This window comes from Pistacia vera, unplaced genomic scaffold, assembly GCF_008641045.1.
Source record: "Pistacia vera cultivar Batoury unplaced genomic scaffold, PisVer_v2 Contig839, whole genome shotgun sequence".
NCBI lineage: Eukaryota > Viridiplantae > Streptophyta > Magnoliopsida > Sapindales > Anacardiaceae > Pistacia > Pistacia vera.
The window spans coordinates 507,205-534,540 of record NW_022196711.1 but is presented as its reverse complement, the minus strand read 5'-3'; the positions used below and the strand labels follow the sequence as shown (position 1 = coordinate 534,540).

At 34.8% G+C, this 27,336-nt stretch overlaps 2 protein-coding genes and 1 pseudogene across 2 annotated transcripts; 1 reads left to right on the top strand and 2 right to left on the bottom strand.

The window, feature by feature from the left end:
* Nucleotides 1-485: 485 nt before the first annotated feature.
* On the top strand, nt 486-15,774 carry LOC116118165 (K(+) efflux antiporter 2, chloroplastic-like). The gene is made up of 21 exons (XM_031404129.1): nt 486-623; nt 858-2,580; nt 3,000-3,171; nt 3,266-3,356; nt 3,561-3,697; nt 3,784-3,843; nt 3,957-4,076; nt 4,422-4,490; nt 5,037-5,102; nt 5,991-6,080; nt 10,213-10,317; nt 10,399-10,527; nt 10,951-11,160; nt 11,446-11,595; nt 12,622-12,675; nt 12,800-12,858; nt 13,227-13,293; nt 13,369-13,545; nt 13,738-13,794; nt 15,131-15,205; nt 15,323-15,774. The coding sequence occupies exons 2-21, from the start codon at nt 944-946 to the stop codon at nt 15,443-15,445; spliced, it is 3,648 nt and encodes a 1,215-aa protein (XP_031259989.1). The 5' UTR covers nt 486-623; nt 858-943; the 3' UTR covers nt 15,446-15,774.
* Nucleotides 15,775-19,302: 3,528 nt separating this feature from the next.
* On the bottom strand, nt 19,303-21,746 carry LOC116118160 (histone deacetylase complex subunit SAP18-like). Its single transcript, XM_031404127.1, has 7 exons — nt 21,664-21,746; nt 21,110-21,216; nt 20,718-20,741; nt 20,462-20,572; nt 19,821-19,916; nt 19,463-19,537; nt 19,303-19,376 (listed from the first exon to the last, which is right to left on the bottom strand). The coding sequence occupies exons 1-7, from the start codon at nt 21,680-21,682 to the stop codon at nt 19,344-19,346; spliced, it is 465 nt and encodes a 154-aa protein (XP_031259987.1). The 5' UTR covers nt 21,683-21,746; the 3' UTR covers nt 19,303-19,343.
* A 1,764-nt stretch (nt 21,747-23,510) lies between these two features.
* LOC116118219 lies at nt 23,511-27,325 on the bottom strand (annotated as a pseudogene).
* Nucleotides 27,326-27,336: the final 11 nt, after the last annotated feature.

Here is a 27,336-nt window from a genome sequence, read left to right as displayed (position 1 = left end):
TTTCTTTTTAAAAATTCTAAACCAAACAACTGATTTTCCCATCTTATCAACGTAAAATAATTGATTTTTGAACGTGCCAGCTGTATAATTTTAGTCCTACAGTACTCCTCTCGAATAAGCCAACTGCCAACAGTTTTTAACGACTACATTCACATTTTTTTTTAAGTATCTTTGCACTAATGCACATCTAATTTTAATTTAATGCAGGAGAAGGTTATTTTATTCACGCGCTTTAAGAAACCTTCTGGACGACGTTAACATGATTTGGTGCCAACAGGAATAGGACCCACCTGATTCCAACGTGATTGAAGTTTATTTCGCACATGCTGGAAGTGCGAGTGGAGATATCCATTCAGCCAATGGAATATCCGCACAATAATGAATCTCACGTACGCAAAGGCCATTTCTCGTAATTGATTTTAATAAATATTTTTCTTTTTCTCACTGTGCACGCAAAGAAATGAAAGCAGGAGAGGGAGAGAGAGAGAGAGAGAGAGAGAGACGCTCTATTAGCTCCCTCGAAGGGCAAAATTAAAAGTGCCACGTTGTTAATCTGTTACCAGTTCTGTCATTTTCTGCCTTAAACTCGCCATTGATTTTATCAGCTCCAATCTTCATGATCGGTAACTTCACTTTCTTTCTGTATACTTCATGTTCTTTATGACTAATATATTTTTTTTTTTCAAAATATATTTTGATGTATATATTTATTTGCTTCTGTATGCGGAGATTCCTTTTTTTTTTTTTTAGGGTTACTTGAGGTCAAATTTTTTTGTTTTTAACTTAAGAAGATTCGGTTAAATCAAATAAACATATCGGTTTTCTTGTTCTCGTGTAATATTTTTTTTTTTCACCAGGTGTTTGACAAAATGCAAATAAGAGTATTTGAAATACTTGTACACTCTTTCTGTAGACATTGAACTGAATTGATTGTTGTAGAGAAATGGATTTTGCATGTAGTATTAAGCGGTCAAATGTGCTTCTTATTGGCGAAGGTGCTAGTTATGGAATTCCGGATCGATTAATAAATTCAAGGTTTAGATACCAAGGTTTTGGTTGTAATTTTTTCAATCCGAGGATTGTTTCAAAATCCCGGTCCACCAGAAATATAAGGAGAAGTATTTCTAATGTTGGTTGTTTGGATTCAAGTTTGGTTTCTAGAGGTAAATTTGAGACTAATTTATGGGTTTCATATTCAAATAAATCATTATTTAGAAGCTTGGATGATGTTTTTAAGGTGCCAAGGGGAGTTATCTTACGGTGTCAAGATAATGATTCTTTAGCATATATTGATGGAAATGGTCGAAATGTAGAATTTGAAAGTATTGACGAGAGCTCAAGGGTGGAATCTGCTGATGGTGCGGATTCAAATGGTTTGGGTGGTGATGAAAGAGAAGTCAAAGAAGATGCAGAAGCACCTACTTTGGATGAATTGAAAGAATTGTTAGTGAAGGCAATGAAAGAATTGGAGGTTGCACGGGTTAATAGTACCCTGTTTGAGGAGAAGGCTCAGAGAATATCAGAAACTGCAATAGCTTTGAAGGATGAAGCATCAAATGCATGGAACGATGTTAATGCTACCCTTGATATGGTTCAAGAAATCGTGAATGAGGAGTGCATTGCTAAAGAAACTGTTCAGAAAGCAACCATGGCTCTTTCTTTGGCTGAGGCTAGACTTAAAGTGGCAATAGAATCATTACAAGTTGCAAAAGAAGAGGATGATTCTCCAGATGGTTCTGGAGTGAATGATACTGAAAGTGGTGATAGAGAAGAAGATGGAGTGTTGTTGGCTGCTGAAACAGAAATCAGGGACTGTCAAGCAAATTTGGCAAATTGTGAGGCAGAGTTGAGACGACTGCAGAGTAAGAAAGAAGAGCTGCAGAAGGAAGTGGATCGATTGAATGAGGCTGCAGAGAAGGCCGAGATGAATGCCTTGAAAGCTGAAGAAGAAGTTGCGAACATAATGCTATTAGCTGAGCAAGCTGTTGCTTTTGAACTCGAGGCCGCTAAACGTGTGAATGATGCAGAGATTGCATTACAGAGAGCAGAGAAGTCAGTCTCCATTTCTCATGTTGATATCTCTGGAAGGAATAAAGGGTATGTCTCAGGTGATGAGGCCACTGTTGAGGAGGAGAAGGTGGTTAAAACGGACGATGTTAGCATTGAAAGAGAAATAGATTTGCCAATTAATGGTGACTATCTAGTCAGTGAATCTTTACCTGACATTCTGTCGGATGCAACCAGCCAGATTTCGGAGTATCAATCTGATGAAATGAGTGATGAGAATGGAAAGCTAGGTTTCGACTCTCCTACAGAAGCTGAAGTGGAAACAGAAAAGTCAAAGAATGTTATGCAAGCTAAAAAGCAGGAGTCACAGAAGGATTTGACTAAAGAGAGTTCACCCCTTAATGCTCCAAAGGCATTGCAGAAAAAATCTTCTCGTTTCTTTTCTGCATCATTCTTCTCTTTTGCTGTAGATGGGACTGAATTCACACCAGCTTCAGTTTTCCAGGGTCTTATGGAATCCGCAAGAAAGCAGTTGCCTAAACTGGTTCTTGGGTTTTTGCTCATTGGAGCTGGGTACGTACTACTGTTGAACTTTTTTGTTTCATTGTATATTGTAAGCTTAATGTTTGTGCTTCATGAACTGTTACCAGTCATTTTATTTTCCTTAGAACTTGGATAAAAAATGTGCTTCTTTTTTTGGGCTGTTACACTTTGAGCATAGGTAAAAGTTGTTTCTAGATTTAGAGATGCTTGACAACAGGGCACAGAAGTTAGTATAAATTTCCTAAACCATCTCAGTCCTAGAAAATGTTCTGTTTCTGGTAGTGCACAAAATACCACAGACATCATTATATACCTGGCCTTTCTTTTCTTTAGTTTTCTGAACGGCACTTCTATTTATTTTATGTTCTATCATTTGCTTCTGTCATTAGATTTTCACATTTAGTGTAAGGTTGCCTACCTTTGATCAAAATATGCTGGATTGATCACAGAGTTGCCTTCTATGCTAATTGGGTGGAGAGGAATACTCTGCAGCTTCAGCAGCCTGATGTTATCACAACAAGCATTGAAGAAGTTTCATCAAATACAAAACCTCTTATTCGACAAATGCAGAAACTTCCTCTGAGGATTAGAAAACTGCTTGCTATGCTACCTCAGCAGGAGGCATGCTGTCTTATCTACCATTTGTTAGTTATGGTTGATTCTTAAGTACAACACTGTAGTCTTTTTCTAAGGATATGATTTTGTGTTTTCTTAGATAAATGAGGAGGAAGCTTCCCTGTTTGACATGTTGTGGCTGTTGCTTGCAAGTGTAATATTTGTGCCTATATTTCAGAAAATTCCGGGAGGTAATTGAATTTCTACATTTTATTATACTTTGTAGTTCTAGACTTTTATTTCTTCTACCCTATTCAATTTTCTTTCTCAAATTTAGCCCTGAAGTAGTATTGCTCCTTATCTTCATCTGGCTATAAAACAGTGGGTTTTTGTCTTAAATCCTGTCCAAGTCTTATACATCATTAATTTTTGTAGTATTTTTTTTCTATGTTTAGGCAGTCCTGTTCTTGGTTACTTGGCTGCTGGCATATTGATTGGGCCTTATGGTCTCTCTATAATCCGTCATGTACATGGGACAAAGGCTATTGCTGAATTTGGAGTTGTTTTCTTACTATTCAATATTGGCCTTGAGGTGGATTTTTCTTTCTTTAGGTCCACTTTTCTATGTATGCATTGGATCCAGAAAGCTAAATCTGAAGCTTTACTTTTTGCTGACAGCTTTCTGTTGAAAGGCTAAGTTCCATGAAGAAATATGTTTTTGGATTAGGCTCTGCTCAGGTAATTGAGATAGTTCCATTTTATAATCATAACTTCTTTTTGGCTGTAGATCATTCTTTTGAGGTGCTTTTGATGCTAGTTTTTTACCTTGGATTCTTAATGTGATATTGCAGGTCTTGGTGACTGCAGTTGTGGTTGGCTTGGTTACTCATTTTGTTTCTGGGCAAGCCGGTCCTGCTGCAATTGTTATTGGGAATGGACTGGCTTTGTCTTCCACTGCTGTTGTCCTGCAGGTATGAGTTACAAATGGCTTTTTCTCCAAATTTCATGACATAATAACCTCTTATACTTTGACCCACCCATTTTACCGGAGAAGGAAAAATACTGAAGTATTTTAAATATAAGAAATTTGTTGTATTGCGATATCACATACCTTGTTTTGTATATCCTAATTTGTTCCACAATTGAAAGCAAATAGAAATATCATTAAGTTCTTGGCTTACGACTGATTAGACTTTCCTTGTCAAGAAGAATTTGTTCTCATAATAACTGCTAGTCCTATCATTTAAGAAATACAAATGCCTGCTAGTTGACATTTGTCAAACATTTGGATTTACTTTCATGGACTTATTTTGCAGGTGTTACAGGAGCGAGGTGAGAGCACTTCACGACATGGACGTGCTACATTTTCTGTCTTACTTTTCCAGGTTACTCTACAATTTCAGAATAATATCTTTTGGTTCTGAAAAGTAGTTTGATGTTAGTAGTTAATGTTATGCCTAAAGGATTGTGGTTCTTTCTGCAGTTAATAATACCCTACTGAACTTCTTGATACATACTGATATGTATCCTTGCTTTAGTGATTTTTGCCATGCCTTTCTGGCATATGTATCCTCACTGTAATCGAGGATGATATTTATAATCTACTGCTGCATCATATATGGTAATCAACTATGGATATTTACATATTTGAACACTTGAACCTTTTCACCTCTGAAGTGTATTATTGTACTATTTGCACCTTAATAAAGCATGCTTAGATTTGATTGTATGTGTAGTTGATTGTTTATCCATATGATTTTGTCTTTTTATAATTTATTATTGCTGTTATTTTTAATTGGTAGACTATTATAATGATTTGTAAACTATCTTCATTGTTATTATTTTGAGCTATTTCTTGAAAAATAAGTAAATTGACTTTGAGTTGCAGATCTGTTAACTAAACTGTCTGTTGCTCATTCTGTATTGTCCAGGATTTGGCTGTTGTTGTTCTCCTAATACTTATTCCTCTTATTTCACCAAATTCATCCAAAGGAGGGGTAAGAATTTCTAATAATCTACTTTTCCTTCCATCTTTGTTCTGTAGTATGTTGTATGTAAATGTTGTGATCGCTTATTCTCTGCTTGTGCTTACACCTAAATCATGTCATTAAGGTATTTCAGGTTATAGGTTGCTGATCAGCAACATCTATAGTTTTATAACCCAAAAGACATCTTACGTGTCAGTTTCATCTGATGGTTTTAAGCTCTGGTGAATCTTTTTCCTTGCGGCTGACACCTACCATCTTCCCTAAAATGGCATCTCATGCCCCAAAAATGGCTGCTTTTCCTATTGTTTTATGAGTGCCCGTCTGTAGTGGTTCCACTGGAACTTTTTTGAGAAATTGATCTAATGAGTAGTTTAGTTTAAGATTCATATTGTAAGTTATAGCTTTCATGAATCATGAATAAAAAAGAGTATGGATAAGATAATTCTGATACGTTAGCTCTGAAAACTGTGGATCCAGATGCACATGTTGCTGTCTTTAACAACAACTGAATAGTACAATTTTGCTGTATGAATTCACTTTCGGTCATTAATGTTGGCATCTTTCTGTGTCTCCAGCTCTCATTGAGGACTAAATTGGGCAGGCTACAATTTTAGATGTAAATGAGATATCGTGATGCAACCTTTTAATGCCTTTTTCTTTCCTAGGAGCATTCATGCTTGTAGGTCAATCCTGAACTGCCAGATCACTCTTTCTTTCTTGCACTAAGAATCATTGACAGCACAATGCAAGTAATGTCATTCTTGTGAAGTGTGTATGTCAAGAATCATGATGATCAGTCATTGTTTGAGTCTTAACATTCCTCTGGTACTGCCATTGCCATTGCTGTTACTGCCAGTTATCTGTGCATCATAGGTAATGGGATCTACTTTATTTCAGATTGGTTTTCAAGCCATTGCTGAAGCTCTTGGATTGGCTGCTGTGAAGGCAGCTGTTGCCATCACTGCCATAATTGCGGGTGGACGCTTGGTAAGTTTTGCAGTTTTTTGGAGATGCTATAAGATGATGGTCAAATGCTTTAAGAATTTAATTTCACTCCTGTCAGTTTTTTTATTTTTATTTTTATTTTTTGATCTTTCCAATTAGTTTGGCCTGATAAGAAACTGTGAGAAAAAAATTGCTGTAATCTGCTAAAGTACTTGGGTGGAAACTTTTGTAAAATCTGTGCATGGTGTTATCTAATTAATTTTTTATATTTGTTATGGGCTTTTATTTCTGACATTGATTCAGCCCAAAGTGAATCAGATTTGCATGTTATGAATGGGATATGTATTAAATTTTTGGTAGTGCACAAAATACCACAGACATCATTATATACCTGGCCTTTCTTTTCTTTAGTTTTCTGAACGGCGCTTCTATTTATTTTATGTTCTATCATTTGCTTCTGTCATTAGATTGTCACATTTAGTGTAAGGTTGCCTACCTTTGATCAAAATATGCTGGATTGATCACAGAGTTGCCTTCTATTCTAATTGGGTGGAGAGGAATACTCTGCAGCTTCAGCAGCCTGATGTTATCACAACAAGCATTGAAGAAGTTTCATCAAATACAAAACCTCTTATTCGACAAATGCAGAAACTTCCTCTGAGGATTAGAAAACTGCTTGCTATGCTACCTCAGCAGGAGGCATGCTGTCTTATCTACCATTTGTTAGTTATGGTTGATTCTTAAGTACAACACTGTAGTCTTTTTCTAAGGATATGATTTTGTGTTTTCTTAGATAAATGAGGAGGAAGCTTCCCTGTTTGACATGTTGTGGTTGTTGCTTGCAAGTGTAATATTTGTGCCTATATTTCAGAAAATTCCGGGAGGTAATTGAATTTCTACATTTTATTATACTTTGTAGTTCTAGACTTTTATTTCTTCTACCCTATTCAATTTTCTTTCTCAAATTTAGCCCTGAAGTAGTATTGCTCCTTATCTTCATCTGGCTATAAAACAGTGGGTTTTTGTCTTAAATCCTGTCCAAGTCTTATACATCATTAATTTTTGTAGTATTTTTTTTCTATGTTTAGGCAGTCCTGTTCTTGGTTACTTGGCTGCTGGCATATTGATTGGGCCTTATGGTCTCTCTATAATCCGTCATGTACATGGGACAAAGGCTATTGCTGAATTTGGAGTTGTTTTCTTACTATTCAATATTGGCCTTGAGGTGGATTTTTCTTTCTTTAGGTCCACTTTTCTATGTATACATTGGATCCAGAAAGCTAACTCTGAAGCTTAACTTTTTGCCGACAGCTTTCTGTTGAAAGGCTAAGTTCCATGAAGAAATATGTTTTTGGATTAGGCTCTGCTCAGGTAATTGAGATAGTTCCATTTTATAATCATAACTTCTTTTTGGCTGTAGATCATTCTTTTGAGGTGCTTTTGATGCTAGTTTTTTACCTTGGATTCTTAATGTGATATTGCAGGTCTTGGTGACTGCAGTTGTGGTTGGCTTGGTTACTCATTTTGTTTCTGGGCAAGCCGGTCCTGCTGCAATTGTTATTGGGAATGGACTGGCTTTGTCTTCCACTGCTGTTGTCCTGCAGGTATGAGTTACAAATGGCTTTTTCTCCAAATTTCATGACATAATAACCTCTTATACTTTGACCCACCCATTTTACCGGAGAAGGAAAAATACTGAAGTATTTTAAATATAAGAAATTTGTTGTATTGCGATATCACATACCTTGTTTTGTATATCCTAATTTGTTCCACAATTGAAAGCAAATAGAAATATCATTAAGTTCTTGGCTTATGACTGATCAGACTTTCCTTGTCAACAAGAATTTGTTCTCATAATAACTGCTGGTCCTATCATTTAAGAAATACAAATGCCTGCTAGTTGACATTTGTCAAACATTTGGATTTACTTTCATGGACTTATTTTGCAGGTGTTACAGGAGCGAGGTGAGAGCACTTCACGACATGGACGTGCTACATTTTCAGTCTTACTTTTCCAGGTTACTCTACAATTTCAGAATAATATCTTTTGGTTCTGAAAAGTAGTTTGATGTTAGTAGTTAATGTTATGCCTAAAGGATTGTGGTTCTTTCTGCAGTTAATAATACCCTACTGAACTTCTTGATACATACTGATATGTATCCTTGCTTTAGTGATTTTTGCCATGCCTTTCTGGCATATGTATCCTCACTGTAATCGAGGATGATATTTATAATCTACTGCTGCATAATATATGGTAATCAACTATGGATATTTACATATTTGAACACTTGAACCTTTTCACCTCTGAAGTGTATTATTGTACTATTTGCACCTTAATAAAGCATGCTTAGATTTGATTGTCTGTGTAGTTGATTGTTTATCCATATGATTTTGTCTTTTTATAATTTATTATTGCTGTTATTTTTAATTGGTAGACTATTATAATGATTTGTAAACTATCTTCATTGTTATTATTTTGAGCTATTTCTTGAAAAATAAGTAAATTGACTTTGAGTTGCAGATCTGTTAACTAAACTGTCTGTTGCTCATTCTGTATTGTCCAGGATTTGGCTGTTGTTGTTCTCCTAATACTTATTCCTCTTATTTCACCAAATTCATCCAAAGGAGGGGTAAGAATTTCTAATAATCTACTTTTCCTTCCATCTTTGTTCTGTAGTATGTTGTATGTAAATGTTGTGATCGCTTATTCTCTGCTTGTGCTTACACCTAAATCATGTCATTAAGGTATTTCAGGATATAGGTTGCTGATCAGCAACATCTATAGTTTTATAACCCAAAAGACGTCTTACGTGTCAGTTTCATCTGATGGTTTTAAGCTCTGGTGAATCTTTTTCCTTGCAGCTGACACCTACCATCTTCCCTAAAATGGCATCTCATGCCCCAAAAATGGCTGCTTTTCCTATTGTTTTATGAGTGCCCGTCTGTAGTGGTTCCACTGGAACTTTTTTGAGAAATTGATCTAATGAGTAGTTTAGTTTAAGATTCATATTGTAAGTTATAGCTTTCATGAATCATGAATAAAAAAGAGTATGGATAAGATAATTCTGATACGTTAGCTCTGAAAACTGTGGATCCAGATGCACATGTTGCTGTCTTTAACAACAACTGAATAGTACAATTTTGCTGTATGAATTCACTTTCGGTCATTAATGTTGGCATCTTTCTGTGTCTCCAGCTCTCATTGAGGACTAAATTGGGCAGGCTACAATTTTAGATGTAAATGAGATATCGTGATGCAACCTTTTAATGCCTTTTTCTTTCCTAGGAGCATTCATGCTTGTAGGTCAATCCTGAACTGCCAGATCACTCTTTCTTTCTTGCACTAAGAATCATTGACAGCACAATGCAAGTAATGTCATTCTTGTGAAGTGTGTATGTCAAGAATCATGATGATCAGTCATTGTTTGAGTCTTAACATTCCTCTGGTACTGCCATTACCATTGCTGTTACTGCCAGTTATCTGTGCATCATAGGTAATGGAATCTACTTTATTTCAGATTGGTTTTCAAGCCATTGCTGAAGCTCTTGGATTGGCTGCTGTGAAGGCAGCTGTTGCCATCACTGCCATAATTGCGGGTGGACGCTTGGTAAGTTTTGCAGTTTTTTGGAGATGCTATAAGATGATGGTCAAATGCTTTAAGAATTTAATTTCACTCCTGTCAGTTTTTTTATTTTTATTTTTATTTTTTGATCTTTCCAATTAGTTTGGCCTGATAAGAAACTGTGAGAAAAAAATTGCTGTAATCTGCTAAAGTACTTGGGTGGAAACTTTTGTAAAATCTGTGCATGGTGTTATCTAATTAATTTGTTATATTTGTTATGGGCTTTTATTTCTGACATTGATTCAGCCCAAAGTGAATCAGATTTGCATGTTATGAATGGGATATGTATTAAATTTATCCACTAGAATTTAGGTGAAACATCATCATTGAAAAAAAGGCATGGCTTGGGCAAAGTAGCTCCTTAAGAATCCTCTTTATTTATTTATCTATTTATTTTTATTTTATTTTATTTTTTCCTTGGGTGAGAACCATGATTGGAGAGTTCATTTCTCTATTAGGCTTAAATTATAAGGTCTTCCATTACCCTCCACTCAGTACATAATGAACTATTTGTGTGCTTGCACTTATATTCTTTTTGTGTGGTTTTGCAGCTACTTCGGCCAATCTATAAGCAAATTGCAGAAAACCAGAATGCGGAAATATTCTCAGCCAATACACTCCTTGTTATTCTAGGGACTAGCGTTCTTACAGCCAGGGTATGAGAATGCATTTTATTTATTGTTGTTCTTGTGTATGTTATAATAGTGAATATATATTCATGTCTTTTTCTAGAACAGGCTGGGCTTTCCATGGCTTTGGGAGCATTTTTGGCGGGTCTGCTCCTTGCAGAAACTGAATTTTCTTTACAGGTTGAATCTGATATCGCTCCTTATCGTGGCCTTTTATTGGGTCTCTTTTTCATGACGGTAAATATCCTACAATGGTATCTCTCTGACTTTCATATTTATCTGTGAGAATGTATATTTTTGTTTCTTTAGTGAAAAAGATTGAAAGAAAGATAAATGCTCTTTTTAGTTCTTTTTAGTCTGAAAGTCGACTTGCTTGTTACTTCAATGCATACTGTAATCTGAGATACTTTGGTTTCTTTATATGAAATCATGCCTGCTATTTTTCCATTTTTGAATTTTTAGCTTCTTGGCGAGTTTGTTGTATGCATCTTTATGCTATTTTTGTACTTCAGTTAAGAAAGGCTTTACTACACTAACTGAGAAGAAAAAAATACTTGAGCTTTCTTTTTGCTTTTTGGTGTACTAGTTTGGCTAGTTATATTTTGATTATTGAGAACTGTTATATTTGCAACTAATTACAATCTTTTTGTGGGTTTTCAGGTTGGGATGTCAATTGATCCAAAACTTCTCATCTCTAACTTTCCTGTAATTATGGGGACATTAGGACTCTTAATAGGTGGCAAGACCATGTTGGTTGCTTTAGTTGGTAGACTTTTCGGTATTTCTATCATATCTGCAATTAGAGTTGGTCTTCTTCTTGCTCCTGGTGGAGAGTTTGCATTTGTTGCTTTTGGCGAAGCTGTGAATCAGGTTTGTTGAAAGTTTCCTGTGTTAGATGTGGTTTTGAAGAGATAAATTTTACATTTTATGCTAAATTATATATTTCATGCTGATAAGCCCTGTCATGTTGCTTGGAAAGAAATAGGGGGGCCAAATTGTGTTTTCAAAGTAAATAGTTTTTGTAAGGAACTATTAATGGTTGTTAATTTCTGCATTACTGCTTATAAGAAATATCAAATTACTGCTGTTGGAAGTTTTCATAATAAAATAACTTGCTTGTGGAGATACTACTAAGCTAATGTTTTTTATCTATAGGGTATAATGTCTTCTCAGCTATCGTCTCTGCTCTTTCTTGTGGTTGGGATCTCAATGGCCGTCACTCCATGGCTTGCTGCTGGAGGGCAATTAATTGCTTCTCGTTTTGAGCAACATGATGTTCGAAGTTTATTACCTGTTGAAAGTGAGGTAAGACACCTCTAATATAAAATTTAACGAGTTTGTAAGGATTATCTCTAATATAAGTTTTAATGAGTTTGTAAGGATTATTGTGCTTGAGAAAATAACAGCTACATGGAGATGATGAGTTTCTACCTGGAAGTGTCATCATTTATAGAGTTTAGTTAAAAATCTTATTTGGTAACTATGACCCATTTGAGTGACATCTAGTCCCCAGTTGAAAAAAATTATCTTTGTTTTTCATTCTAGCAATTCATGGGAGAGGCAGAAAATAGTGGAGAATAGTCTATCTGATGAGAGATTTCTTTACTGTTGTGCTGCTCGATTGTTAAATAAGCTTGTTATTGAGGATGGAGCCATTTTGGTTTCACATGATAATAGTCTGCAAATTCTTTATCAGTACGTCTGAAAGAAATTTTGATAAAGTTCAATAACTGATCCGGTCATGGTTTGTAGATGGGGTTTTGTTCCTTGTCAAATAGTCATCACTTAATTTTCTTGGAGGACATGAAGGGCAAAGAATATGAAAATTGTAAACAAACAGCTAGTTTATTTTGATGTAGAATCAGATTACCCTCTCCTCACTAAGCTATCAGTATGATCTCACCGTTAAGAGAGATTTACCTCAGATAACGTATGATAATGTGTCCAATTCCACTCACTATTATGGATGCAGTTCCCATCTTAATATGCATTTTTGTGCAAATACAGTGCATGCAGGGATAATTCTGCACTCACATTATCAGATTATTATTTTTTTGTGATATTTCATGTTCATTATCACCTGTTGTGTTAAAAGATTTAATTGTTTTGTCCATGTCAAGTTATTTAACATATCATGTTCCTTTGCTATCATTTATTTGGAAATCATATTAAATTATATTTGGAACTTGTGGTCATTTTTAATACCCACCTGTGGCCTTCGTGTATTTATTTGGAAATTGTATTAAATTATTATTTTTGTTGTTGTATGGTTAACATGGTTATTATATAAACATAATTTTTGATATTTCTATGGGCGTGATTTACTTCCAGACTGATGATTTGCAAGATCATATTATTATCTGTGGATTTGGACGTGTTGGCCAGGTATTGACTTGATTTGCAGTTGTTATAAGCTGGATTAAGTTTTACAACATCCCTATGTCAAATTTGTTGTTGATTTACTGTGTCATACATGTGTGTTCACAGTTGTTGTACTGTCTTTTCTCAGATCATAGCTCAGCTTCTTTCAGAACGATTAATTCCATTTGTGGCTCTTGATGTGAGGAGGTAAAATATCCACCCCCATTCCCCTTCCCCTTTTTTTTTTTCCTGTTTTGTGGGCGGTAATGCAACCTTATATATATGATAAACTGTTTGGTTCCAGAACACAAAGTCTATACAATTTCTTAGTATATTCATAGTTTTGTGTTCTCAATACATTTTTCACCAAAATATAACTTAAGAGTGATTGAGTGAGCATTTTGTTCAGGCCTCTTTAGAGATTTTGTGTGAACATTTTAAAACAATCATACATCAAGAAAAAGGGGTAGATTATTTAATGTTGAAAATTTCCGTGAGACTGTTGTATGAAATATTTGATAATGAAGATGTTGCAAATTCCAAGATGTATTTTATTGAAGTCTTTGTTATTTCAGTGATAGAGTGGCTGTTGGGCGTGCCTTGGACCTTCCTGTGTATTTCGGAGATGCTGGTAGTCGAGAGGTAGAGTAATGAATCATGGATAATGATGCTTAATTTCAGATTCAACATCTGACATGTTTCGTACTGGGTGAATAGGTCCTCCATAAAGTTGGTGCTGAAAGAGCATGTGCTGCAGCAGTTACCTTGGATACACCTGGTGCAAATTATAGAACTGTTTGGGCCCTGAACAAGTATTTCCCAAATGTCAAAACTTTTGTCCGTGCTCATGATGTTGATCATGGCCTCAATTTAGAAAAGGCTGGGGCCACAGCTGTAATATTCTGACCCCTCATGAGATTTCTTTTCTTTTATATTCCTTTAAAGTTTCCCAGCTGATGTCATATATAACTGTAAAATTTTGATTTTTAAAATAAACTGCTAAATTTAGAATATAATTACATAGGTTTCTTATCTTCTACATTGCATGTTGAGTTCCATAGCACTCACTTGTAAAAAAATTTGCAGGTTGTCCCAGAGAGTTTGGAGCCAAGTCTGCAGTTAGCAGCTGCTGTTCTTGCACAGGTGAATTAAATTGAATGATTTTATTGAAGTTCGTTTCTTGTTAATGCAGCAAACACGTTGAAGTAATGGAGAAACTGGATTTTATTTGATTAGATACTTACTTAAACCCCTCAAGGTTTGGCCAAATACGGATAAACCCCCTCAAGTATGGGTAATAACACAGAACCCCTGCTGTCGGTACTTTTTTGTTTGAAACTAACATGTTTGGAGTAAATCACCTTAATGCCCTCTTCTCACTGTCCAGAAATCCCACCCAACCCATCCACCATCCCTTGCACAACGGCTATTCCTCCACAGTACACAATTCACTCTTCAATTTAATTATATTTTGAGATCTTGAAAAAAAAAAAAAAAAAAAAATCAAGCCGATCAAATCTCTTACACATCTTTTCCAACTGAGGTAAACTCAAAACCTATTCCATCGAAAATCACAAAAGCAGAAGTTATTCAATACCAAGAGAAAGAGGTCTTGAAAAGTTCAAGCCAAACCATTTTGTGAACCATGGTAGGTGGCTTCAATAGATTTCCCTTGTTGGCCGGAGAGAAGGATGGTCTTTGCTCAAGAGAGCTTGATATGGGGCTGTTCTTGTTAGTAAGTCATCACTCAATCCATTCTTTTGCCTCCATCAAATCTAAGCTTCTGATGAAAAAAAATATATCACACAAATCTTCAATGCATATCACCCAAATGGGGGTTCTGCATTATTGATTAATAAGTATAAAATTTATGTTCATTTAATCTTTTAGCCTTGATTTGTTAAAACTAACGAAAATGTACTGACGGTGGGGGGTTTATCTGGATTTGGCTAAACCCATATCCTTTTATTTGGTTATTATTGTTAGATCATGACATGAAGTTTTTAGCAATTATATGTTTTTTTTTTTTATTCCATGGCATACTAATCTGAAGCAGAGATTAACTTATTTGTAGCCCCCTACTATAAATATCAAGACAAAAAAGTAAAAGGAAAATGAATTTACTGTTTGTTGGGTTAAGAGATCATAAATTGTGTATCATATTGACTTTTGTTGCAGTTTTTTGGCTTCGTATTAAGTATTTTGATTATTCAAGAGTTCATTGTGGACAATAAGCTCAAGAGCCTATACCATGCTTGCACTATATTTCAGTAGTGCAGCAAACATTTAAATTGTCTCATCATATTTATTATTAAAAGTATGTACTTAATAACTGCATGATATAATAATCAGAGAACGTATTAAGATCTGATTGCTGGGAATAGTAGAGGTTGCAGCAGAAAATAGGCTATGTTCTCTCCCTCCCTTCTGTTGTTTTTTCTTTTAAACTTTTTTTCTTTTTTTTTGCCTTCCTGTTTAGGCGAAACTGCCCATGTCGGAGATTACAGCAACAATCAATGAATTTAGGTCTCGACACCTCTCTGAGCTTACTGAGGTACTGTGTTCTTTCAATCAAATTTTAAAAATCTCAATTATTTCTGACTACTGAGCTTAAAATAAATACTCTTCTTGCTTGATTATATATATTGTTGTGATCGCTTTATACGTGCAGCTATGTGAAGCTAGTGGAAGTTCTCTTGGTTATGGATTTTCTCGTGTAATGAGTAAGCCCAAAGCTCAGTCCTTGGATGCTTCAGATGAAAACCAATTAACTGAAGGAACACTAGCAATATAGAAGATAACCAGTATAAATCAGGTAAAAGGAAAACAAAGATGATTAAAAATAATGTATAGCGGATAACTTGTTTCATTGGTATCAATTGTACAGAAAGACTTAGAGACACAGGCAGTCGTACACTTTCCAATTATCCCATTTTTTTTTTTATTATTATTATTATTATTATTAATTTTTCTTGATAAATTTTGATAGGACCTTCATAAAATTTGTTTTGAAGGAAGACATTATTTCTGCGTGTAAGCAGTATGTATGGCTCTCCTGCTCTAAGTAGAGACAGAAGAAGAGATGAAAGCTTGAAATCTTATTGAAATTTCGATTTTTTTTTTTTTTTTTTTTTCTCTCATATGAGAACCATGTAATTAATTCCCATTTGGAATTGGTGCCAACATTTGACTAGCACTGCTTGAACAAAGGCAATAATGCACTCCTGGGCTAATTTGCAAAAATCCGGACACCAGCCCCCGCAGTCCAAAAAGCCACCCCAAATCCACCTACCCTATCACAGCCCCACAATTTCAGCGCCCACCACCGCCAGCCTAAGAAAAATTAGGTGCTCGAAATCGGTAACTTACTAGAAAAATTACCACAGCTTAGGGTAGATTTCAATTGAACTGAACAGGTTTTCGACTCTGTTTTAAAAACCGGATCGGGCCGGCCGGTCGGACCGGTAACCGGCAGCTTCTCCGGTCCGGTTTAGGTCTCAGGGGGGTTTTTGAAATATTTTAAAATTATGAGGGTTTGTAATTTTATAGGGGTATTTTGGAGATATATCAAAAGTTTAGGGATTAATTGATAATTTTATTGGGCCATTTTTGGAATAAATAAAAATTTTAGGCACTAATTTGAACTTTTTAGGAGAATTTTTGTAATATATTGAAATTTAAGGGATTAATATGTAATTTTTTTTAAAAAATATTGTTGACATCATCGGTCCAACTGACCAGTCCAACCGGTTGGACCGGTTGACCCGTGACCTGGACAACAAAACGGTTTGTCCTCCAGTCCGGGTTTTAAAACAATGGTTTTCGAATGAAGATTGAACCGGATTTTGTATGAAACTCTAGATTCGATGAACCTCAACGTCTAAATTTTAATATCGAGGAAACACTTGACGATTTATGCCGTTACATCTTCAGGGGATCTTCTGTTATCTCCCATTTTTCTGCATCCATTACTATCACAGTCTCACAGGAAGAAATTGAGCTTTAGTTATGATTCTTTTTTTTTTTTTTTTTAGTTAACCACTTTTTTCCACACCAAATAATGGTTTAATGACATTTTTTCCTCTATTGACTTTTAAAATATTACTCTATTATTCAAATTTGTATTCTGTTAGTGAACAGAGAGCAAACTTGATTTAGATTATTGGTATTTTTTAAGAGGGGAGGTCGATGAGTCTTTTGATAGTAAAAAGTTAGATTTTAGTAGTTGAGATAGGTCAGAATTTGACTTGGGAGAGGCAGCTGTGCAAACTCAATCTCTCGATTGTTGGCAATTGGCAGGTCGGCAGGAGTAAAGTTTGAGAGGTTTTAGTGAGTGATGATTGAGGAAGAAAATGATGGTAGTGTGGAGTCGTAACGATATCGGAATATAAATTTGAATAGTACAATAGTATTTTAAAAGTTTGTGAGTGAGAAAGTATCATTAAGCTATAATTTGGATGAGAAAAAAGTCGTTTACTTTTTTTTTTTTTTATTTGTTACTTTATGATAAATTTGATGTTTTGGAAACGGGGGATTTTGTGTTCATATTGAGGTATTTTTTTTTTCTTCTTTATGTCGTATGGTATATACGGAAAAACATATACCTGTGACATAGTATTTTGGAAAAAATAAAGTTGGATTATCTTTACGAGAAAGGTAATTATTAACGTTTTAAGAGTTAAATAAAGTAAAATTAGATTTTGAGAATATTAAAACAAAATTATTTTTGGGATTTTAGTATAGGATAATGGAATATATAGTATAATAATACTGAACCAAAGGGAACACAGGATTCCAATTTAGGTTTTAAAAAGAATATTTAGGGTGCTTTTGTTTTACTTTTTAGAATAGTATTCTATAATAAAACACTATTTAATGAAATAGAATAGGATTCTAAGAATGTGTTTTGAAAAATATTTTTTGAAAGTATTTAGATTCTTTTAACCTCCTACATTTGTTAATTTAACTAAATACCCCCACAAATTTTTTTTTATAAATTAACAAAAACACCCTCACCCACCCAACTATTGCCGAAAGCTAGCCACCATCGCCAAACAGTGGCAAGAAGTCATCGAAATGGTGTACGATCGGTTGGATCTGGCCTGTCATGCGCCAATCTAGCATTTTTTATCTAAATTTACCATGAATCTGGTTGAAAACAACTAGATCTACGGTCAAAAATCTGGCCGTTGACGACGATCATATTTTGGTTGTCATTAACAGCTAAACGACAGCAAAAAATCTAGCTATCAATAATAACCAAATGATGGTCATCTTTGGCCATAGATCTAGCCGTTTTTAGCCAGATCCATAGTGGATCTGACCATAAATGAACATATTGGCGCACGATCGATCAGTTCCAACATGTCGTACGTTGTTACAACGTTGGCAACGACTGGCGGTGATGGTTGCTATTGGCAGGTGATAGTGGCTTGGGTGGGTGGGAGTATTTTTGTTAATTTATAAACTTTTATTAAGAAAAATAATTATTAAATGTTTTGAGTTGAATATAATAGGATTAGATTTTGATTTGAATAGAAAAGTGAATTATTTGACTGGATTGGATAGGATAGGATAGTATAGGGCATGTTTGGCTTATTATTTCTGCCCATATTCCCAACGCTATTCTCCAAATAATGTTTGGCACATTATTTCAGTAATATTACCCTATTTTTTAATTACTTTTAGACCCAATAAGGTTATTAATTTCATTAAATACCCCTTAAAAAAAGTTTAAAAATTAATAAAAACACCCCCGTGACTCATACTTGCCAGATTTCGACAACCACCGTCGAGGGTAGTTGGAATTTGCCACAACGATGAATTATTGACCAAAACTGCCCGGTAATTCACCGATCTGGCCTTTTCCAGCCAGATCCACAATGGATTTGACCGTCAGCAGCGGCCAAAGAAATGGCCGTCGTTGACGGTTAACGACGGCCAAATCTTGGCCATCATTGACCGAAAACGACGGCCATATCTTTGGCCGTCGTTTTGGCCTTTTCCGATCGTTCGACGGCCACAGCAGGCCGTAGATCTGGCCTTTTCTGGCCAAATCTGTGGTGGATCTGATCGGAAAAGGCCATAACGATGCGTTACAACACAAATTCAACTGGTCTGTGTCGTAATGCGATTTTTCGGCCAGATTCCGATGATGATGGCCAAAATCTGACACTACAGGTGGTAGAGGTATTTTTGTCATTTTATATGTTGGGGTGTTTAATTAAATTAGTAAACTTAGAGGCTTTTTTATAAATTTTTAACTTTCACCTCGTAATACTCCCCTATTCAACTATCCAATATTATTCTTAAAATCCTATCCAAAATAATAAAACAAACGCACCCATAATGAAAAAAAAATCTAAACAAAAGCAGCCTTAGATAAATTTATTAAAAAATAAATATATAGCTCCTGTTCTGATTGCCGCTCCCCCCGCGAAGGCCGAATTTATTAAAAAAAAAAAAAGTTGTATTGCAAAGCCTTTCAAGATCCAAAGTGAACGACAGCCAATCTAAAAGTGTTATCACGGTTGAAAACTTCTTTACAGGATCGCCACATCCAAGTAGTTTCCGATCTGAATACGAGGAATATGAAATTACGAGGAAAAAAAAAACTGAAATATAATCCAGACATACAGCATGAAAAAGCANCGACAGCCAATCTAAAAGTGTTATCACGGTTGAAAACTTCTTTACAGGATCGCCACATCCAAGTAGTTTCCGATCTGAATACGAGGAATATGAAATTACGAGGAAAAAAAAAACTGAAATATAATCCAGACATACAGCATGAAAAAGCAGTTTGCTTTACCTCAAAGCCAAGCTCAGTCAATGTTTTCTCATAATCTCGTCGCCTTCCATATGGGTACGGCAAGGTTCTCCCCACCTTCATAAACCAGTTAAGTAAAATCAAAACATTATCTTAACCATTTTATTCATGTCATTTCAACATGTTTCAGTACATAGCATTTCAATAACAATTCAGTCCAACGTTACTTAGTTATTGACTACTCTGGCAAAACACATTTGGTGTCCTCACTACTGACAGTCCAACATCATATGGACCCATATGATTAGCAAATTTTTTCATAAAAACATGAAAATTAGCCAATTGTTGACTTGGTGTAGCTCTGACAGTAGGAAAGAAGTTTATAGAGAAAGAGACAAACCTCTCTCACAACAAAACGACCATTCTTATCAGGACACACAAAAGCAAATGACAGTCTCGCATCTCTTCTTGTTGAAGCTAATCCCAACTCTTTGATCTGTAAAAGAGGGCAATTAACTACTGCAGCAGAAACAACTGGAAACGAAAAATTTAAAGGAAAATGTCATATATATTAGATTACCAATAGCTAAGAGGAGGCAATCAGAACATACTTTACCCTTGCAAGTTTGCAATATTCAGTAATCATTTAAATGTGATAAAGAGTACGAAGCATTATTTGATAATGTTATAACATCAATACAAATTTACTGGTTCTCTCAGGGGCACACTCATATTTTAATGTCAATACAAATAGGTCCACATTCTGAACAAGAGAGGACACAAGATTCTGCATGGAGATTGGAGAAATCCTAAATCGTTCTCATCTCAAAGATATTAAACCATGGACTCCATAGAAACTCTCAAACAAGTTACCACAATCTGAATAGCCCCCAGGTTCATTTCATGAACTCCAACGACTTCATATTCTATCTCATAGAATCTAAAAGCACAAGCTTCTCAAGAAGGTTTACAAGTTAACACCATTCCTCACCACACCAAAACAATAATGAAAGGGCAATGCAGAACAGTGTTTCAACATACCAGAGTAGTTAACTCTCGGAGAGTAGCATCCTTCCATGTATAAATTTGAAACTGATCCTTAGGCTCCTTGCCTCTCACTGCAAAATCCTCCCCAGAATGATGACCCCCAATCTGGAGAAGTTTCAATATGGGAGTCAATATGCAACTTTCACAGACAACTTTAAAATGAAAGCATAAATTTTGGAGGACAGCAACAACCCCGGTTGATATCAGAGGGACCAAAAAGTACAGTCGAGACTCTTAACAATAGACATACCTTATAAAAAATTCGAAGCAAAGTCTGCATTACAAAGGAAAAATAAAGCACATTAGCATGCGTGAAAATAAAACACGAATCCAAATAAATTATAAATGATAACCGAGTATTGCCTTACAGAGCTTATTGAATCTTTAATATTTAATAAACAAAAAAAAGAATTACTAAAGATAACTAAACTGGTACCAGAACAATGTTGTTGCTAAAAATGAACACTCCAGATTATCTTAATCACAAACTAAAAAAAACTAAATAATTCATGAATCATGATCGGTTTCAGAAGAAAGACGAAAAATGCAACAAGTACATTACAATAAAAATAACCTACGCTTCGAAACCCAAAATACAAAGCATATGAAAGAAATATTCAAATAAAACTAGAGAGCGAGAACCTTCTCTCGAGGAAGAGACTGTGGAGGGCTCCTTCGTGTTTCTATTACTCCCGCCATCTCTCCTGAAAATTCCGGTTGACTCACCAACCAAGCTTTACAGGCTTTAACTGGAAAAAAAACAAAAAAAGATTTTTAGTCCATAATTTTTCTCTTTAATCCTATGGCGTATAATATTATTTATAAAAATATTAATAAATATTATTAATATTTTTATACGTATTCAAAAATTTTAGAAAGAATATTCAATAGTTTCCTTTAGATCTAAACCTTCAAAAATTAATAGAAACAGTTTATTTGATTCAAGTTCTAATAATTTCTTTTATACGACCAGTTTTCAATTTAAACAATGTAACTCGTAATAGTTTTTCTAGATATAAAACCTTGAAAAGAAAAAATAAACTAATAAAAGATCTATCTAAAATAAGATTAAAATATTTGCAATTATTGTTAAATAAAAGTTTCATTAGAAGTAATTTATTCAGAAATAAACTTTAATATTTTTCTAGACAAAAGAAATTACTAGGATGCTGTATATTCAAAAGAGCGTTTCTTACCTTTTGAAGCCATGGACATGGTTGTTAAAGAATAAGAGTTTCAGAATTCAACTGCTTCAAGGGAAGGGGAACCAAAACCTCCTAGATTTAATTAATACTTAATCACTGCAGATTCTTATTTATACAAAGGCTTCAATGTTCATAATTAAACAAAATTCCTTTAAATTAGGTATAGAATTATTAGGATTCTTTTTAGAATTAGGATAATTAGATTTATTCCTTTTATAATTAATAATTATGATATAATACAATTAGAATAATTAGAATATCTTTTAAAATTAAACAATTAAAATTCTTCTAGAATTAGAATAATGAGTAATGTTATACTTACACAGTTTTTTTATACCATTTTGTAAACATGATGATGTGGCATATACTACAATTACACAAATTTTATTATAATATTAAAAATTTAAATTAATTAAAAAATTTAAAATAATTAAAAATTTGTGAGTGTGGTTGTGACATATGCCACATTATGATGTAATGAAAATTGTGTTAAAGAGTGTTGTACGTGTAGCATTACTCTAAAATAATTTATAAGACTATATAAAACATAAAATAATTAGGGTTTAGTCGACAATAATCAATAAAAAGTTATTTTTTCTTAAACTCTCGATTCTCATTCTTCTTCGAGGTTTTGTTTTCTCACATAATTAAAGAAAAATGTAATTAGAAAAAACTTTAAAAAATATATTTAAATAAGAAGTCACATTCTTGCTAATTAATAGGTAAAGAAATTAATTATATAATTCTGAATTTAACACAAGATTTTTATATATTTATTCCATAAGAACAATATTATCCAATTAACGTGATTTTTTGTTTAAAAAACTAACTAAATTCAAAAAGTGGAAGAACTTTTTTACAAAAATTATAGAAAATGTTTGACAAACAAAAGCAATTTTGTTTTTCATTCTCCTCAAAATTCGAAATTGATTAAACAATGTCTGAGTGAAGAAGACCATAAGATCAAGACAATAAAATTGGTCAATATTCTGGAGAAACAAGGAACTTTGTAGCATGCCAAAGTAAAATACCCATTATTCAGCTGCAATTATGCAAGAATCATGACCTAAAACACAGAGGGTTCAATGTCTTTGACTTTATTTTATCTTCTCAAGCGAAAATATAATAAACCTTATTTGGCTTTCCATCTGGCCTTAATTCTTTAATACTTATCCCCATAATTATGAAGCATTAATTGCTTTATACAAGTGTTAAAACCTAAAAGATTGAGCTGTATACTGCTAAGCCCAGTTAAACTTTCTGTTAAAATAACCCCTTATGCTTTGTAAATTCAAAAAGCTTGTGCGTCTAATACAAAGCAATAAAAGCTTCTCTCCCTCATTCTTAACATTCTGTCAATTACAAAATTCAAAATTTTATGTCAGTCCCTTCAATATCTCTGAACCTAATTTCTCCCTTTTACTTTCTATTTGTCATACCATCCACCCATCATATTGATTATTATATATCAAAACCAACATAAACTTGGAATCTAATAGAACATTCACTTGAAAATAATTCGTTTTCAAGAAATTCAGTTACAAGATTCATGAATAAAAGAACTTGCAACCATTGATAGGTCTTTTGAAACTAAACCAGTTGAAGAAAAGGGGAAAGATAGTATTAACGACCCTTCAGAAACGTAAAGTCCATGATATCATTCCCATCATAAGATTTGACGCTGATGGACACGTCTTCAACAGCAAGATACAGAGTATTGAGTAATAGCTCAAGATTGATACCAGCAGCGTTATAGCGACAGAAATCAAAGACAGAAAATTTGGTCCGTAGCGCTGCCTGNATCACCAAACAGAATATCTACACTAAAAAAACATGATATCATTCCCATCATAAGATTTGACGCTGATGGACACGTCTTCAACAGCAAGATACAGAGTGTTGTGTAATAGCTCAAGATTGATACCAGCAGCGTTATAGCGACAGAAATCAAAGACAGAAAATTTGGTCCGTAGCGCTGCCTGCGAGAGTAGGGCCGTCCCGATCGGAAGCTATCAGCGAAAGACCATTTACGGAGCAGTTGACGGTGGCCTTTGCAGCCATTTCCTTGAGCGATGCCACGACTTTCCTTGGATAAATTTCTTGAGAGTTAGAGAGCTTGACTTCTAGCATGCTTTGGGTATTAGTGTTTACGTGGCCCTGGGGAAGAAAGAAAGTTGTTGTAATTGTATTGGCGGGAAAGGAAACCAATTAATATTCCATTAACATAGTACATGTGGGAAGTAGTTGACAGTTGCCAGAGTATCTATAACATGCGATAAGATATACAGTTTTAAATTCAGAATTGTATCAATTCAAACAAAATTACATTTACGGTAATGTCTTTTCAGAAAGACCAATTCGCGATTCAAAATGGTCTATCCCAGTTCTACTTTGCTGTCTCGTGCTCCGAAGAACTGAGACCAGCAAGATAAATTCAACAAGAAAATTTGAACTTGAATCGTCTCTTAGTGCGGGTGAAGGAAGCAACCAGAACCTTGAACGTGAGATAGAAAGAAAAGTAGTATTCTTGGCCTTCCTGAACCATTTGTTTTCTAGAAAAGGAGTTGACTAAAAGACATAAATCTGCGTAAAGAGTTCAACAACATTTGTTTTCTAGCCAACTTGTTCCATAAAGAAAGAGGTTTAGAAAAGTGACAGCAGCCAAAATACAAGAAAGTCTAACAAATCATCATCAAGTACTAGGTTCATATCAAAAATTAGAAAATTTAACCAGAAGTCAATCACAAAATGATGACGAGACACAGCACTCTCGAGCCGCAAATCCTTTCATCAAGTATTCTCCCCCACCAGTAACACAACAACCATGAATGGAGCTACAACGGGGTCTTTAGAGGAAGCCCAACAGCCTGAACCATACATTGCTGCCAACCCCACACGCCCACTAACCTTTTACATTTGTTTTTTTCATACGAAGGGAGAGAAAAGTAAGTTAAAACTTATCTACGCCACTAAAAAATAATGATGCGAAAAAACAATTAGAAGACTTGTTACCTTCAGCGCAATACCACCTCTTGAGGCCCCATATGCTATGTGTCCTTCAGTGTCCACACAAATGACTCCAACAGTGTCCATGATGCTATCTTCTTCCATTTGCCTGTTTTACAGATAATTGACCTCTCCCATTCTCCTTCAGAGGTTCACAAGGTTGAGCTTGTACTTTTGCAAAAGATATAAAACTAGCATAAGTATCTGTTCAATATCTCACAGATGTACGACTTACATCTCCCACAAAAATTAAACATTGAAGAAACAATCAACAATATATGTTCCAGCCAAAAAAAGGCTTAATCACACATAACAATAACCATTAAGCAGAACCAATGACAGACACATAACATCGAGAGAATCCTGACTCAACCAGCACCCCTGTTAGAGAAACATGACATGAACCACCAGGCAATTTGTCTCATCTATACAAAAATGATGAACCTAGTACTGGGGAAATTTTGACTCCGTAATTCACAAATTGCAGATATCAAGTCACACTAGGATAAAGTAAAATAGGCAGAAAAGTACATGCACAGGTCAGTCTCACCATCTAGGAAAGGCAGATGAGTAATATTACAACAAATGTATTAATGGTTTGGAATAAAGGGGATTATTGAACCAAGAACAAAACACCAATGGACCACCTGAAGTGTTAACTGTCTCCCTTGCTTCACAAGAAAGTCCTTCAGCGGAATTCTGTGTCTTAAATTTGGCATGCACAAGCAATGATTTATACTTTTTCCACCGTGCTTTTGCCCCCTCTGTCACCAGCCACTGTTTCAAAAAATGCAAAAAAGTGCAATACGTGCATCCTACGATACAAGAAGTTTCTGACTATATAACCATTGCAGATGACATAACTGAAGTACTTTTACACTAACAAAACTGTGGTGAAAAAAATAACTACACCTGATCTGCCTCGGTTGTGGTAGCTGGTAAAGCAATGCCGTTGGACTTTGCCCATACTCGGGCACCTTCTCGAACCAAGAACCTGGCAAAAACATCATAAGCTCCTGAATATAATTTAAGAAAATAAACCACAATAATCTTGTGGAGCATTACATCATTAAAGTAGAGAAAAACATTGTAACCTATTAAAGATTTCATTGCTACAAGTATGCCAAGTTTATCTCATTATTTTAATGCATTCCTAAATTAATAAACTCTTTGCATCAGCGTCAAAACGTTATCCAACATCGATACTCAAGGGAACAGAATGTTTTCTATTAGAGTGGCCTTTCCATCACAAAACAACAATTATCTCTACACAAAATAATGAGTAATTTGTGAAACAGACATGCATCCATTGCAAGCAGACGCTAACTCAAAAGCACATTGTCATGACACGACAACAATGTGAATCCAGAAAAGAAGTTACAAGTTTGTACTCATTTTTCATACCGGAGGATACCACTTAAAATGGGATCACAATAAAAAATTCATATAATTATTATAACACCGAAGCACATATAGGTCTACAATCTTAAAAACCATTCTGCAGCAAAATTTCCTAAACAAAGATGACAAATTTTGAGTTATGAAACGAAATCTAGTGAGAAACCAACACAATGTTTTGATTAGAAAACAATAATTCTAAAAGAGATGAAAAAGAAGGGAAAAATAGTAATCATTACATGGGAGATATTCGACCGAACAAGGAAGATCCCATCATTTGTTCCTTGGCCAAGGTAGCAGCAATCTCGATGGCATTTCGGACACCTGGTCTACAACTAACAAAATTAAGAAAATTTTGAGTATAAATACAGAATGAAAACCTAAACAAGTATTGGCAGTATTTGAGGAATCAAAGGAACAATTAAAAAAGTCATTTTACATAAAATAGGGAACATATAAATGTAATCCTAAAGGTTATAAACGCCTGGCACGGCTCCAACAGCTCCAAATCCTCCAGAATCACCATCCATGACACTTGCATCACCTTCCATGTGACCATCTTCCGTCAAATTGGAGCCTCGCCCTGCATTTGTACTCGGATCATCCTTCAATAAAATAAAGTCGACCCAAATAAGAATCGTGGGAATACACACACAATTTAGAAAATAACCATGAATTATACTAAATCTCGTTTAAAAAAAACCCTATGAGAGACGTTGCAAAAAAAAAAAAAAAAAAAAAAAAAAAAAAAACAAACAAACAAACAAAGAAGTATTCAGGCATGTGAGTTATGAAAAATTATCTGCCACAAACAACAAGTTAGAAAGATATTTAATTACCTCCAACACTTGAATGGCGGCTGTCATAGCGTCAATACATCTACCAGAACCCTAATTCCAATACCAACAAATTTGCATAAAATTAAAATAAATTGATCTTAACGGGGAATAAAAAAAATAAATGGTTTCAAGAAAGTTTCAAAAAAAGATTTTGAGTATTTAGAAGAAAACCTGCCCAAGAACAGAGGCGGCAGCGAGGCAAGCGCGTTTCATGGCAGACCTTAGGGCTTTTTCGTTCGAAGGTGAGTGATATCCCGCACCAACGTGAACCGCCACGAAGAACCTTGGATTTCCATCTCCGGTCTCGCCGGCCATTAACAAGAGTTGGTGAGTGAGTTAGTGACTGAGCAGTGATTGTGTTGGCAGTATATGATCTCATAAAGTTCTGTCAAATAATAGCCAGTTTACATGTTCTAGTGAC